General features: G+C 40.4%; 1 protein-coding gene across 1 annotated transcript; it reads right to left on the bottom strand.

Annotated features, from left to right (window-relative positions):
• Positions 1-3,035: 3,035 nt before the first annotated feature.
• On the bottom strand, positions 3,036-14,353 carry COMMD2 (COMM domain containing 2). Its single transcript, XM_061419051.1, has 5 exons — positions 14,200-14,353; positions 14,027-14,104; positions 13,334-13,416; positions 7,651-7,824; positions 3,036-4,947 (listed from the first exon to the last, which is right to left on the bottom strand). Exons 1-5 carry the CDS (start codon positions 14,264-14,266, stop codon positions 4,750-4,752), a joined length of 600 nt encoding a protein of 199 aa, XP_061275035.1. The 5' UTR covers positions 14,267-14,353; the 3' UTR covers positions 3,036-4,749.
• Between the last annotated feature and the right edge of the window lie 3,001 nt (positions 14,354-17,354).

Raw genomic sequence — 17,354 nt, 5'->3', positions numbered from 1 at the left:
AAACACCCTCTTCCAACAACACAAGAGAAGACTCTACACATGGACATCACCAGATGGTCAACACCGAAATCAGATTGATTACATTCCTTGCAGCCAAAGATGGAGAAGCTCTATACAGTCAACAAAAACTAGACTGGGAGCTGACTGTGGCTCAGACTATGAACTCCTTATTACCAAATTCAGACTGAAATTGAAGAAAGTAGGGAAAACCACTAGACCATTCAAGTATGACCTAAATCAAATCCCTTATGATTCTACAGTGGAAGTGAGAAATAGATTTAAGGGACTAGATCTGATAGACAGAGTGCCTGATGAACTATGGAATGAGGTTCGTGACATTGTACAGGAGACAGGGATCAAGACCATCCCCATGGAAAAGAAATGCAAAAAAGCAAAATGGCTGTCTGGGGAGGCCTTACAAATAGCTGTGAAAAGAAGAGAAGCGAAAAGCAAAGCAGAAAAGGAAAGATATAAGCATCTGAATGCAGAGTTCCAAAGAATAGCAAGAAGAGATAAGAAAGCCTCCCTCAGTGATCAATTCAAAGAAATAGATGGGCTCGATAAAGGACAGAAATGGTACAGACCTAACAGAAGCAGAAGATATTAAGAAGAGGTGGCAAGAATACACAGAAGAACTGTACAAAAAAGATTTTCACGACCCAGATAATCACGATGGTATGATCACTGACCTACAGCCAGACATCCTGGAATGTGAAGTCAAGTGGGCCTTAGAAAGCATCACTACAAAGCTAGTGGAGGTGATGGCATTCCAGTTGAGCTCTTTCAAATCCTGAAAGATGATGCTGTGAAAGTGCTGCACTCAATGTGCCAGCAAATTTGGAAAACTCAGCAGTGGCCACAGGACTGGAAAAGGTCAGTTTCCATTCCAATCCCAAAGAAAGGCAATGCCAAAGAATGCTCAAACTACCACACAATTGCACTCATCTCACATGCTAGTAAAATAATGCTCAAAATTCTCCAAGCCAGGCTTCAGCAATACGTGACCTGTGAACTTCCTGATGTTCAAGCTGGTTTTAGAAAAGGCAGAGGAACCAGAGATCAAATTGCCAACATCCGCTGGATCATGGAAAAAGCAAGAGAGTTCCAGAAAAATATCTATTTCTGCTTTCTTGACTATGCCAAAGCCTTTGACTGTGTGGATCACAATAAACAATGGAAAATTCTGAAAGAGATGGGAATACCAGACCACCTGATCTGCCTCTTGAGAAATCTGTATGCAGGTCAGGAAGCAACAGTTAGAACTGAACATGGAAAAAAAGACTGGTTCCAAATAGGAAAAGGAGTACATCAAGGCTGTATATTGTCACTCTGCTTATTTAACTTCTATGCAGAGTACATCATGAGAAACGCTGGACTGGAAGAAGCACAAGCTGGAATCAAGATTGCTGGGAGAAATATCAATAACCTCAGATATGCAGATGACACCACCCTTATGGCAGAAAGTGAAGAGGAACTAAAAGCCTCTTGATGAAAGTGAAAGTGGAGAGTGAAAAAGTTGGCTTAAAGCTCAACATTCAGAAAACAAAGATCATGGCATCTGGTCCCATCATTTCATGGGAAATAGATGGGGAAACTGTGGAAACAGTGTCAGACTTTTATTTTTGGGGGCTCCAAAATCACTACAGATGGTGACGACTGCAGCCATGAAATTAAAAGATGCTTACTCCTTGGAAGGTAAGTTATGACCAACCTAGATAGCATATTGAAAAGCAGAGACATTACTTTGCCAACAAAGGTCCGTCTAGTCACGGCCATGGTTTTTCCTGTGGTCATGTATGGATGTGAGAGTTGGACTGTGAACAAGGCTGAGTGCCGAAGAATTGATGCTTTTGAACTGTGGTGTTGGCGAAGACTCTTCAGAGTCCCTTGAACTGCAAGGAGATCCAACCAGTCCATTCTGAAGGAGATCAGCCCTGGGATTTCTTTGGAAGGAATGATACTAAAGCTGAAACTCCAGTACTTTGGCCACCTCATGTGAAGAGGTGACTCATTGGAAAAGACTCTGATGCTGGGAGGGATTGGGGGCAGGAGGAAAAGGGGACGACAGAGGATGAGATGGCTGGATGGCATCACTCGATGGACATGAGTCTGAGTGAACTCTGGGAGTTGGTGATGGACAGGGAGGCCTGGTGTGCTGAGATTCATGGAGTTGCAAAGAGTTGGATATGACTGAGCAACTGAACTAACTAACTAAACTCAGTACAGAAATTAAGAAGGCAAAGAAAGTCATAATCCTACCACCCAGAAACCACTAGGTAACATTTTCTCTCAGTTCCTTAAATAGAGTGTTTTAGACAGAATTCAGGTTATAAAATAATGAGACCCTCAGACCACATTAGTATATTCAAAAGTCCTATATTATACTGAACATTTTATATGCATGGTTTTATCTGGTCTCTACAAGCCAATGAGATAGGTGTTATAATTCCTATTTTAGAGATGAAGAAAACAAAGCTTTGAGAATTTATCAAGGATCTATAAGAAGCCAGAAAAACTAAATTTAAATCCTTTTGTCCATTCCCAAAGACTGATTTCTCATAGGATCATACCCTAAAGGGCAACATACTATTGTACATTTTAAAGGTTCCCACACAAGTATCTTTTACACACTTTAAAAAAAATTAATTTAATTGGAAGCTAACTACTTTACAATATTGCTTTACACACTGTTGATGATTTTTCAAACTTTCCTTAGTATCAGGTTCTCATTTTCCAGTTTTCACAAAAGTCTGTTTTCTTCTTATAGTATCCACATCACTTTCTAGTTTGCTGTTTTAAATTTACTCAAGCTTGGAAAATCAATAACAAAATAAACTCAAGGAAATTTGTGACACACAAAGGAGACTTCCAATGGGTGAAGTATATGTAGACTTTGTAATTACATATATTGATTATTCCCTACTCACAGAGCTGTTCTGAGAAATGACATGTTACCATTCTGGCTTTGAGACTTAAGAGCTATTATACTTAAGTCTAAACATGCATCAGCAAATCCTAAAAAATATACACACTCGTAATCCAAAATGTTTTAATAAACATTTAGATAGTTACGGATGGAAAGGCATATCCCAGAGTCAAGAAACTGGTCATATAGGAGAGTAGAATAGTGACTGCATCTGCAGAAAATATCTTCATATACAAACTACAAAAAAATAATTGTTCCATAAAACAAACAAGGCAGAGGACTGGGTAAGGGTGTGGAATGTTCAAACAAGAAAAGGAAGAGGCTCATTAGATGCTCTGTTGGGGGGCGGGGGGAAGGTGAGTCCCAGATTCAAAAGGAAGACTGCTCCCAACTCATTCTGGCCCCCAAAAGCAAAGAACATCAGAAAGAATAACAAAGCACAGAGACTGCAGACAAGGGGTTTTTGATCAGTCACCAAGTCTTGTCTGACTCTTCATGACCCCATGGACTGCAGCATGTCAGGCCTCCCTGTCCCCCACCATCTCCTGGAGTTTGCCCAAATTCATGTCCATTGCATCGGTGATGCCATCCAACTATCTCACCCTCTGTCGTCCTCTTCTTCTCTGGAGAAGGGAACGGCAAACCACCCCAGTATATTTGCCATGAGAACCCCATAAAGTGTAATAAAAAAAAGGGGAGTTTGATACAAATAAAAAAAAGAGACTAACACATGCTTTGTCGTTTTGCTTGGGATAAGAATAGTGGATATAGAGGAAGAATAAAAGTTGCCCTAAGAAGACACAAGGATATTATTTCAATTTTCGCTGGAGTCAGCCCTGCTTATCTCCACCCAATGTGGACAAATAAGAAGCCTCACAGAGCTATTTTTATTGTATAAGCTTGGCAGGCATGTTGCTTTTAACCTGATGACATATGCTACAATTTCATGTAACATGTAAAGTTTCCTCTTATTTGTGAGGTTGTTAACATGAAAGCTTCATTAATCAAGTTATCACTATAACTAAAAATTATCTGAGTATAGTTTGCTTATAGCTACTTTGCAAGTGCATAACATGTTTTTTCCATGTTATTAAGATAATTAAGAACTGATTACAGTATGCCTGCATCCATTGTTTATAAATGTCGAATGGCAGTGTGTCTCTTAGATGCTTTGGTAATAGGGAAAAAAATTAATCCTTGATAAACTACAATATATTCACACAAATTTGAGTACTATTTAAGCTTATTAGCATGGCAACTTAAACTTAAACAACAAGGTAAGTACTTAGTATATTCACAGCCAAATAAAATACATGAACTGCCTAAAAAATGTTGCCTTTAAAAAATTCATATTCACTTCCCACTATTCTGTGGCTATTAACATCATGGTGTGCTTTAAAGTCAAAAACATTAAATTGTCTAGAAATACTATGAATAGTAATAGAATTACACTGTGAACTTTATTTTTAAGTTTAGATCAATAAGGAGGAAAACAATAAACTAGTCAGGAAAAGCATCAAAAAAATATAGTCATTTATATACACAGAGGATTTGAACAGTATAGATTCACTTTCAGTTGATTCAATCCTATTTACACATTTACGACACAAACTACATCTTAACTCAAGAAACTGACCATATTTAGCACCGAGAAAGAAACTTCACTTAGCCTGTGATCATGACCTCAGTATCTTGACATAGGAAAAGAAATTTTATGAAATCTCTATGCATTTATCACTATCAACTTAAAAAATTGTTTTGAAAAATAACTACTGCGTATCATCAATTCACAAGTGATTCAGGAGGAAGAAAACAAATTGGGACTACTTGATATTGCGCACGACTCTCCTACAGTGGTTTGTTTTCATCTCCTCCAAGGCTTGTTCCAACTGCTGAACCAAGTGCAGCAGGGTGGCTGGGTCTGTCTGCAGAACTTGGGTGTTGTGATCTCCATTCTGATTAAGGTGGAGCTTTATAGTCACTGATGGTTTAATCTGTTGCCTGAGGCTTCTGCTTGCAAGCTTAATTTTAAATGGAATAAAAGCATAATGACTATTTAACAATCATGCTGAACATATGAATAATGACATTATACCATACACAAAAATTGAATTTCAGATAAATCACAGACTTCAAAATGAACAGTAAACTTCAAAATCTTTGGGGGAAAAAAAAAACTACAATGTATAGGTAGTCCTACAGTATGCAAGGATTTCTTAAACATGATATAAAAACAAAAATCATAAATAAAAACTGATAAACTGAAATGAATTTAAATTATTAAAATTTCTTGGAAAGATATCTAAAAATAGTGGGAAAAAAACAAGCCACAACCTGAGAAAAGATACTTTGTAACACATAAAACCAAAAAAAAGTATCAAGAATGTATGAAGAAGTGTTCTGATTTAATAAAACCCCCACAAAACCAAGAAAATTGTACAGAAGATCTATGAAAGCACTTTGCAAAAGTAATAAAAATAGATGAACACGGGAAATACATTCAACTTTATTAGAAAATGGCCAATAAAATCATGCTGTTTTATCAGACTGGCAAGAATTAGAAACCTGCCCATAAGGAGCACTGTGAAGTGATGGTAATGAAAACTCATCCGCTGCTGGTGAGAGTGATGAGAGAATTACTTTGGAAAACAGATAAATTACCAGCAATTCCACTCCTAGGTACATATCGTAAACTCTTACACATATACACATATTCATAATAGTATTTGTTTCCAAGAGCCAAAAGCTAGACATATCTCAAATATTCTTTACCAACAGAATGGATAAATTGAGAATATTCATACAATGAAATGCTTACTAAATGACGGGGAAAAGAAGTAAACTATAGCAACCTGAACTGTCATCAATAAATGTAAAAAGAAAATGTTTAATCAAAAAAGCAAGTTGCATATGCCTTCAAGGAGCCTGCTGCTGCTGCTGCTGCTGCTAAGTTGCTTCAGTCGTGTCCCACTCTGTGCGATGCCATAGACGGCAGCCCACCAGGCTCCCCTGTCCCTGGGATTCTCCAGGCAAGAATTCTGGAGTGGGTTGCCATTTCCTCCTCCAATGCATGAAAGTGAAAAGTGAAAGTGAAGTCGCTCAGTCGTGTCTGACTTCTAGCGACCCCATGGACTGCAGCCCACCAGGCTCCTCCGTCCATGGGATTTTCCAGGCAAGAGTACTGGAGTGGGGTGCCATTGCCTTCTCCTTCAAGGAGCCTATAATCTGCTTTATACCTTCTCGTGTGTTAATATATATTCAAGCACTCAACACACTGGGATACAATTGCTAAGCTTGTCTAGCTGAATTTCTGTAACCTATTCGGACCACTCAAATCAGAAGAATCTACTATTACAACGGTTTACAAACGTGATTACACATTAGAATTACCTGGGTGACAAGGGAGCTTTAAAAAATCCTGATGCCCAGGTAAAACTCCGTACCAATAAATCAGAACCTCTGGGGCAGAACACAAATATCAGAATTTTTTTAAAGCTCCCTAAATCATTTCAATGTGCAGTCAAGTTTGGGAACTAGGGGGCTATCCCATATGTTCATTTGTTCACTCTCAGATTCATGTGGGCCTTTACAACTTATGCTGTCTCCTCTCTCAATAATATGACCCTGGTTTTCTCCATTCATTTCTTTTTCTGAAATTTACCCTTCTTTTATTGATGCTTTTCTGGAACATGCCAGTGTACACTGAACTACATGAGATACAGCTTTTCTGAAATACTCAGAAGTACCTTTATTTATACAATTATATTCTTTTTTCCTCTCCAGAACCTTATTTCACAACTATCTTTAATTACTAGTTATTTTGAGACATCTAATATGACTAAACAAATAATATCTTTTCTAGCTGAGAAAGTATCTTACAATTCTGGTTCCCAAAGCATTCAGCACAGTCCTAATCAGTGATTGGATGGCATTCAATAAACACTTCTTAACTAGCTTATCTGTCACTGCTTGAGAAAGGGCTGCATGCAATGTCTGAAAATTCCTTTTTGGTTGTGTACGTGGCTTTAAAAACAACCCAATCTCATAAAAAGAAGGCAGACATAGAAGAATATTTATTGAATCATTTCATGAATAGAAAGTTAAAGAACAGAAAAAAATAATCTGTGCATTAAGAGTCAGGATGCTGGTTACCTTTGAAAAGAAGGATGGGGAAGTAACTTGTAAGGCAAGAAGGACGCTTCTGAAGTGCTGATCATGGGTGCTAGTTTCATAGGTGTTTTTACCACATGATAATTCATTGGGCTATATACTGACCTGTGTACTTTTCTATAAATGTGTTTTATTTAGACAGAAAAAAGGCTTTCTAAAAGCTAAGCACCACTTTAAAAATATAGATAACCATCTGCTTTTCCAAAATAACCTATTTCTTACAAAGTTCACAAATTAAACCAATGTGAACATATTAAAAATAAAAGAAAATTGGGAATTCCCTGACAGTCCAGTGGTTAGAACCCACCACTCTCACTGCCAAGAGCCTGGGTTCAATCCTTGGTTGGGGAACTAAAAAATCCCACAAGTCTTGTGGTGTGGTTAGAAAAAAAAAAAGAAAATGAACTATTTGTGAAATGGTCTAAAAACGGACATTAAAAAACTGAAGTTTCAAACCAGAATTTGGTTAAGGTGGTAAAGAATACAATAAGTGTGAAGACATAGCCTAAAATAAATCTTATATTCTATGTCAGATTTTTTTTAAAAAGTCATACCTGTACATCCAGTCGCCATTCGAGGCTGTGGTAACTGGGAAGGTCTGGTGCCAATTCACTCAGGATAGTTCTGATCTCCTTTCTGTTGTCTAGATAAAGCTGAAGCAACAATTTGTTCAATTCTTCAGGAAATCCCAGAATAAAAACAGAGTCTTGGAAATCCAGTTCAGAAATCTAAAAATGAATCAAGTTTATCAAAATTTATTTGTGTCTAATAAATGCTGAAATACTGGATATACACAAAAAAAATATGAATTCTATTCTGTCTAGTAAAAGAAACAACACTCCTTAGTAAAAGGCAACCCCTGTCCACTATTCCGAGTTTTTGATACATGAAAATAAAAATAAGCAACAAAAGCAAAAACAAACTAATGGGACAACTTCGGATAAAGTCTTCTGCACAGCATAGGAAAGCATCAACAAAATGAAAAGGCAACCTACTGAATGAAAGAAAAATCTGCAAATCACCTATCTAATACACAATAGCAAAATAAATAAGTAAATAAACCCATAAACAATCTGATTAAAACATGGGCAGAAGATCTGAATTCACATTTTCCAAAGAACACATATAGAAGGCCAACAGGCACATGAAAAGATGCTCAACATCACTCATCACCAGGGAAATGTAAATCAAAATGATGAGATATCACTTCACATCCACTGGAATGGAGAGTATCAAAATGACAAGAAACAAGCGTTGGTAAGGCTGTGGAGAAAAGGGAACTCCTGTACACTGTTGGCAGGAACATAAACTGGGGCAGTCACTATGTAAAACAGTATGGAGGGTCTTCAAAAAATTAAAAATAGAACTACCGTATGATCTAGTGATTCTACTGCATATTTATCCAAAAAAAGCAAAAACACAAATTCAAACAGACATATGCACCCCCATGTTCCTGAAGCATCTATTTACAATGGATAAAACATGGAAACAAACTAAGTATCCATTGAACGATGAATGCATAGGGAAGTTGTGGCACACATACACAGTGGAATATTACCCAGCCATAAAGAAATGGAATCTTGCCATTTGCAACAACATGGATGGAACTTGAGGGCATTATGCTAAGTGAATTAAGTCAGACAGAAAAAGAAATACTGTACGATCTCTCTTACATGTCAAGTCTAAGACAAACAAAAAACAAAAAAAGCCCCTCAAACTCACAGATACAGAGAACAGACTGGTGGTTGCCAGAGGCAGGGGGTAGGTGGAAGAAAACGGTTTAGGTAAATCTTAGTGCGATATTCAGATGCTGACCGGACACAGGAAAGTCATGTATTTGGTCAGCAAAGGGAGTGGGAGAGAAGGACATGGAGTCACAGATTTTGGCTATCCAATGGAACAACATTATTAGGGACCAAGCAACCCTAACATTGGCAATGACTCTCAGTAGGAAAAAAGGAAACTGCTAACAGCAGGCTTGCTTTTACTCCCTTACTGGATGCCCAACATGAGGAGGGATAAACAGGCGGAGAAAAAGTAGAGGAAGCACAATTTTTTTGTCTCTCTTCCCTTAATTGTATTTACCTCAGCCACTTTAATACTCTACTTTCCTTGTTCTTTTCCAGTTTCTGCATGCCACCCTTTTTGGGAGGGGATGTCACTGTCATTAGACTTGTTTCTATTTGTAATAGCATAGGCTTAGGTTATCTTGTCCCTTTAGCAAGTATCTCCTGAGATCCTACTATGGGATAGGTCCCATGCTAGGCATACAGAACTGAATAAATCAAATGGGCTCATTGCTGGTGAGGAGGGCTTATAGTCTTTGGGGCCGGGTGGGTTAGGTTTGTTGACCAATCACATCAGGTAGTCTGTCAGAAGATTCAACTCGACTAAATCGAAGAGCAAGAGGCTAGAGATCGATTTCGAGGAGAGCAGCCAGGAAAGCTCTGAAGAGGGCCAGAAAAGATCACCTCGGGAAGCAAAAATGAGTTCCCCATATCAACTAATGGAACACAGATTTATGTGACAGAGCATTTGCTGTCAAACACCTCTAAGTGTAACATTTTAGGGAGTCTGACAAAAGGAATCTATAAAATATATTTTTATGTAGTTAACCACTCAAATAATCTAATTATTTCACCCTAATTATTAGGGTGAAACACCATAACTCAATAAGCCACACTCTGTCTTTCATCACTTCCAGCGTGACGATTTGCTATCAAAATGTTAAGCCTTTAGGGTAGTTTCCCAAATTTACCTGATCTTAAGAATCATTTAAAGCACCTTGAAAATATATTCTCAAGCCCATCTTCTGGAAAACCTGATTCAACAGGTTTGAGACAGAAACCAGGAATTTGGTTTAAAACGGTCACACAACATTCTCACTAAAAGGTAAGTCTGAGAAACAGGAGAATGGACAATATGTAAATTAAGCCCTGTGTGTGTGTGTGTGTGTGTGTGTGTGTGTGTGTGTGTGTGTGAAGTCACTTCAGTCCTGCTTGATTCTTTGCGACCCTTTGGACTGTAGCCCACCAGGCTCCTCTGTCCATGGGATTCTCCAGGCAAGAAAACTGGAGTAGATTGCCATGCCCTCCGCCAGGGGATCCTCCTGACCCAGGGATTGAACCTGAGTTTCTTATGTCTCCTGCATTGGCAGGTGGGTTCTTTACCACTAGCACCATCTGGGAAATCCCATGTAGCCAGTTGTAATTTTTCAAATATTTTTTCTATTAAGAGCATGGAGAAACAACAACTGGTACAAGATTCCCAGCCAGTATTAAAAAGGGAAAAATGTGGGAAAAAAGGAAAAAAATACTTTATTAAAATACAAAAAGAACTGCTAAAATGCCCAGTTTGCTCAATTCTCCAACAAGCTGCTGCTGCTGCTAAGTCACTTCAGTCATGTCCGACTCTGTGGGACCCCACAGACAGCAGCCCACCAGACTCCTCCATCTCTGGGATTCTCCAGGCAAGAACACTGGAGTGGGCTGCCATTTCCTGCTCCAATGCATGAAAGTGAAAAGTGAAACTGAAGTCACTCAGTCGTGTCCAACTCGCAGTGACCCCATGGACTGACCCCACCAGGCTCCTCCGTCCATGGGACTCTCCAGGCAAGAGTACTGGAGTGGGGTGCCATTGCCTTCTCCGCTCCAATAAGCTAGATACTACTAATACACAAAAAGTTAAATCATTTCATTCTCCCTCTTCTTAGGATACACATAGTAACATGTGGAATTACAGGCAATTCTAATTTATACTAACAAGAGGTATTCGTGCCAGCAGGTCATATTATAGTCAGATTATGTATGCATGGCTTCACTCAATCAATTATAAATCAGTAACAACATTACTGAAATGAGAAGATCCTAGCAGGACTGATATATAGAGTATATGCACTGGTTATAACAAACACCCTCTTCCAACAACACAAGAGAAGACTCTACACATGGACATCACCAGATGGTCAACACCGAAATCAGATTGATTATATTCTTTGCAGCCAAAGATGGAGAAGCTCTATACAGTCAACAAAAACAAGACAGGGAGCTGACTGTGGCTATGATCATGAACTCCTTATTGCCATATTCAGACTTAAACTGAAGAAAGTAGGGAAAACCACTAGACCATTCAAGTATGACCTAAATCAAATCCCTTATGATTCTACAGTGGAAGTGAGAAATAGATTTAAGGGCCTAGATCTGATAGATAGAGTGCCTGATGAACTATGGAATGAGGTTCGTGATGTTGTACAGGAGACAGGGATCAAGACCATCCCCATGGAAAAGAAATGCAAAAAAGCAAAATGGCTGTCTGGGGAGGCCTTACAAATAGCTGTGAAAAGAGAAGCGAAAAGCAAAGGAGAAAAGGAAAGATATAAGCATCTGAATGCAGAGTTCCAAAGAATAGCAAGAAGAGATAAGAAAGCCTTCTTCAGCGATCAATGCAAAGATATAAAGGAAAACAACAGAATGGGAAAGACTAGAGATCTCTTCAAGAAAATTAGAGATACCAAGGGAACATTTCATGCAAAGATGCACTCGATAAAGGACAGAAATGGTATGGACCTAACAGAAGCAGAAGATATTAAGAAGAGATGGCAAGAATACACAGAAGAACTGTACAAAAAAGATCTTCACAACCCAGATAATCACAATGATGTGATCACTGACCTAGAGCCAGACATCCTGGAATGTGAAGTCAAGTGGGCCTTAGAAAGTATCACTACGAACAAAGCTAGTGGAGGTGATGGAATTCCAGTTGAGCTCTTTCAATCCTGAAAGATGATGCTGTGAAAGTGCTGCACTCAATGTGCCAGCAAATTTGGAAAACTCAGCAGTGGCCACAGGACTGGAAAAGGTCAGTTTTCATTCCAATCCCAAAGAAAGCCAATGCCAAAGAATGCTCAAACTACCGCACAATTGCACTCATCTCACATGCTAGTAAAGTAATGCTCAAAATTCTCCACGCCAGGCTTCAGCAATATGTGAACCGTGAACTTCCTGATGTTCAAGCTGGTTTTAGAAAAGGCAGAGGAACCAGAGATTAAATTGCCAACATCCGCTGGATCATGGAAAAAGCAAGAGAGTTCCAGAAAAACATCTATTTCTGCTTTCCTGACTATGCCAAAGCCTTTGACTGTGTGGATCACAATAAACTGTGGAAAATTCTGAAAGAGATGGGAATACCAGACCACCTGACCTGCCTCTTGAGAAACCTATATGCAGGTCAGGAAGCAACCGTTAGAACTGGACATGGAACAACAGTCTGGTTCCAAATAGGAAAAGGAGTACGTCAAGGCTGTATATTGTCACCCTGCTTATTTAACTTCTATGCAGAGTACATCATGAGAAACGCTGGACTGGAAGAAGCACAAGCTGGAATCAAGATTGCCGGGAGAAATATCAATAGCCTCAGATATGCAGATGACACCACCCTTATGGCAGAAAGTGAAGAGGAACTCAAAAGCCTCTTGATGAAAGTGAAAGTGGAGAGTGAAAAAGTTGGCTTAAAGCTCCACATTCATAAAACGAAGATCATGGCATCCGGTCCCATCACTTCATGGGAAATAGATGGGGAAACAGTGTCAGACTTTATTTTTCTGGGCTCCAAAATCACTGCAGATGGTGATTGCAGCCATGAAATTAAAAGACGTTTACTCCTTGGAAGGAAAGTTATGACCAACCTAGATAGCATATTGAAAAGCAGAGACATTACTTTGCCAACAAAGGTCCGTCTAGTCAAGGCTATGGTTTTTCCTGTGGTCATGTATGGATGTGAGAGTTGGACTGTGAAGAAGGCTGAGTGCCGAAGAATTGATGCTTTTTAACTGTGGTGTTGGAGAAGACTCTTGAGAGTCCCTTGGACTGCAAGGAGATCCAACCAGTCCACTCTGAAGGAGATCAGCCCTGGGATTTCTTTGGAAGGAATGATGCTAAAGCTAAAACTCCAGTACTTTGGCCACCTCATGCGAGGAGTTGACTCATTGGAAAAGACTCTGATGCTGGGAGGGCTTGGGGTCAGGAGGAGAAGGGGACGACAGAGGATGAGATGGCTGGAGGGCATCACTGACTCGATGGAAGTGAGTCTGAGTGAACTCCGGGAGTTGGTGATGGACAGGCAGGCCTGGCCTGCTGCGATTCATGGGGTCGCAAAGAGTCGGACACCACTGAGCGACTGAACTGAACTGAAACCTCCTTAAGGTCCTGGTAATACAAAACTACCCACAAAAGCCCTTACCATGAGCTTCGAACTTTCAGTGAGGAGGTATATTAATCCTTCCACACCATGTTGGACAGTGTCACTACTCACACTGAGTTTTCCTGAAAAAGAGTAAATATTATCCATTACTCCATGTTTTCAAACACTGCAATAATTTTGGTAATAACCTCCTGTTCATTCGCCATTCCCAGGCAAATGCCTTCAGTTATTTCCCACCATGTAATATTCTTTACAAAACACAGATGCGTGGAGACAATACCAGGTGTACTCTCTCTCTCCTGAGCGCGCAGCTACTTCCAGCCTAACAGAAGAGACAATATCGAAAACCTCCCCTCGTCCATTGGGGGAAAAATAGTTCAGTAAAAGCAGATGTCTGAGCAACGAACAACAGCCAAACAGTTGCGTATTTATGGTTCACCGAACTATTCCACACACTTGGATGCATATAACCATCATAGTGTATCTGGCAGATGGTGTTATGTCCATTACACGCCAAAACCCACAAGCTTTAAAAAAACTCAGTATTTAGAGCACGGGCAGGATCTGCGCCCTGACTTAAAACCCCTTCTGCTTTTATTATGCCACAACGGGGCGGGGGGGCGGGGGGGGGTAAAAAACCCTTGTCCCAAGAACCTCGTCCTCTCCAGGGACATAGAGAACGGCCCACACTTCCCCGAGAAGATTGCACCGCTGTGCCTCCCCGTTTCTTACTGGCAGCGCCTTCGTAGATCTTGGGGTTCGAGCCACGCCTCAGGAACTCCACCGCAATTCGCCCAAACTCTGCGACCACTGCAACGGAAGCCAGGAGACCCTGAGCGCCAGGCGCTCCCCCGATCCCCTCCCCAGACCGCAAGGAACCACCCTCCGCCGCCGCGCGCCCTGACCCGCGCTGTCCACTTTCGGCAGGAAGGCCAGGTGCTCCTTATGCTCCTCCGACAGGTCCAGCAGCATCTTCCCTGGGTAGCCAATTTCACTGTGCAGCGACAACCCCACCCTCGCGACTTCCGGGGCCTGAGTCCAAGCGTAAAGAGGCTCCGGCGCTTCAGCGCCCGGAGGTTTGGGTTCCGGCTGAAAGCCGTCCTACACTCAAGTGCCTTCCTAGGAGCAGACTGGGAGCAGGAGATCTTTCAGTTTGTAAATCAGATGTCGCCTGCGGGGCTCAGAATGCCTTGATCTGAGGAAGATGAAAATAAGTTTAAAATTCGACTCGCCCCCTTGCGGAGCTTACATTAATAATGTTGCTGCTGCTGCTGCTAAGTCGCTTCAGTGGTGTCCGACTCTGTGCGACCCCAGAGACGGCAGCCCACGAGGCTCCCCTGTCCCTGGGATTCTCCAGGCAAGAACACTGGAGTGGGTTGCCATTTCCTTCTCCAATGCATGAAAGGGAAAAGTGGAAGTGAAGTCGCTCAGTCGTGTCCGACTCTTAGCGACCCCATGGACTGCAGCCTACCAGGCTCCTCTGTCCATGGGATTTTCCAGGCAAGAGTACTGGAGTGGGGTGCCATTGCCTTCTCCGTACATTAATAATGTTAGTAGCTAACATTTATGAAGCACTATGTCAAGAACTGTTCTTAGGTTTATTAACTTGTTTAGAGCTCACAAGAACCTTATGAGGTAGGTACCCTTACTGTCCCCGATAGAGATAAGTAAACTGAGACAGGTCAAGCAACTGAAAGTAACTTTTTTTAGAGCTAAGTAGTTTGCACAGAGCTTCTGTATATATTATCTTACTTGATTTATCTCAATAACCATGCCATCGTTTGTACAGACAGGCCATTTCTACGGCGCTGGTCATCATTTGTGCATGAAGAATCCAAAGCTCCAGACACTGTGTTATCAGCCAGTGATAGAGCTGGAAGAAGGTCAGAGCCCTTGACCACCTGCTCCGAAATACATCATTCTGCACAGCATCCTGAAAGATGGAGGTTTGTAACAAGTTCCGTGAGTGATTATAAATTAGGATAAAGATGAGGAGGAAGACAATGACCCATGCTTGTCTTTATTTTTTATGTGTTAAGGGCAGTGGGAGAATTTGGTTCCTTTACTAACTCATTCTTCTCACCTGCTGCGATTCAAATATAAGAGACTATTAAACAGCTTATTAATAAGAATATGACTCCTTAATTCTCACTGATAGTGAAGGAAAGGGTTGGGGAAAAGACAAATTTCACATCTATGGTTGTTATATCTAGGGATATAGATAAAAAGCTAACTATAGAAGACTCTTGAGAGTCCCTTGGACTGCAAGGAGATCCAACCAGTCCATTCTGAAGGAGATCAGTCCTGGGTGTTCACTGGGAGGACTGATGCTAAAGCTGAAACTCCAATACTTTGGCCACCTCATGCGAAGAGTTGACTCATTGGAAAAGACCCTGATGCTGGGAGGGATTGGGGGCAGGAGGAGAAGGGGACGACAGAGGATGAGATTGCTGGATGGCATCACCGACTTGATGGACGTGAGTTTGAGTGAACTCCGGGAGTTGGTGATGGACAGGGAGGCCTGGCGTGCTGCAATTCATGGGGTCACAAGAGTTGGACATGACTGAGCGACTGAACTGAACTGATGCTCCAAGATATCTATATGCCATCTCCTGAGCAGAACTGAATATTGGAAATGTTTTTCAGCTCTCCTCTCTGCGTCTCCCTCATCCCTTACATATGACTGAAACTGAAATTGTTTCCTATTGTTGTTGTTCAGTCACTGAGTCATGTCCAACTTTTTTGCTTCCCCATGGACTGCAGCATGCCAGGCTTCACTGTTTCCTACGTGGGGGCACAGAAAGGCAGATCCTTAAACTTGTTAGGTCTTGAAGCAGCATTTGCAGAGAGAATACAATTTTTACTTAGACTATTTTGCAGATCAGCAAAAATGGTATGTTCTGAAGATTTTATTCATACATTATTGAGAGAATGTCCATTATGGAGGGAATAAGGAATGCTGAAATGAATTTACGAATAGGTATACTATTATGCCAATATAATATAGCATTTCTTCTCTCTGATCTCAGGGACTTCAGCAGGAGAGATGATGGGGGTTGGGGGTGAAGATGGGAAATAAGGATGAACAGAATGGGGTGGTCAAGGAAGGTGGTCAAAAAGCCAAGTTATAGCTGGGGAAACCAGCCTGGGAGTTAGAACTTGCTAGGATAATGTATAGAGTGACTTTCTGGTACCAAGTGTCTTATGGTTGTTTAGAAGTAATTACCTGATTGAAAAATCAAAACTCTGGATTCCAGATCTGAATCTGACACTTAACTACTTGTAGGACCTCCACCAAGTTGTTTTTATATGTTACCAATTTAGCCTCTTCATCTGTAAAAACGTGTGCTTTAATGCTGACTGTCCTTAGTGTGCCATGCAGGGCTGCTATGATGCTCAGGCGAATTAACAAATTCATATCAAGAAATTGATCTTGATGATCAAATTAAATAAATCAGCATTAAGCAAGTGATTTGAAAGTGGAAGTATTTATATTTTATGAGCAGATGTTGTGTGCACATGTCATTGAGAATGTCTTGTACATGATTATCATAAAATTCATTTATTTAATTTAACAAATATTTATAGAGCAGTTATTCAAAGCTCAAGCATATGCTATTCCTTGGCAATTTAGAGATGAATAAAACACTGTCCTTGCCTAAGAGAAGATAGTAAAGGAGTCAGTCAAGTAATTTCAATACAGTGTGAAAGTGGTAATACCTGAGGAAAGAACAGAATGACCCAGAGCAAAGAGAAGGTGACGCTTAACTTTGATTTCAGTAAGATTTAGGTTTGGAATAAATGTCCTATGGTATCCTGTCTATGCTAATATACTGCTTGACAACTGTTTAATATTGTAAAAAAGTAAGACCTTAATATCACTTCATACTATCTTACTTCTAGAGCTAAAGTGAATAAAGAATAAAAACTCAACAGTTTTTCAGTTGATTCTGGCAGGGAATCAATTGTGCTGTCACATTCTTTTCTTATCATCCTCCCCTTCATCTACCTTCCTTTCCCCTCATATTTCTTCATATTTCTTTCTTCTTCATAGGCATTC

Source organism: Bos javanicus, chromosome 1 (assembly GCF_032452875.1).
Source record: "Bos javanicus breed banteng chromosome 1, ARS-OSU_banteng_1.0, whole genome shotgun sequence".
Classification (NCBI taxonomy): Eukaryota; Metazoa; Chordata; class Mammalia; order Artiodactyla; family Bovidae; genus Bos; species Bos javanicus.
This window is presented reverse-complemented; position numbering and strand designations above follow the sequence as displayed.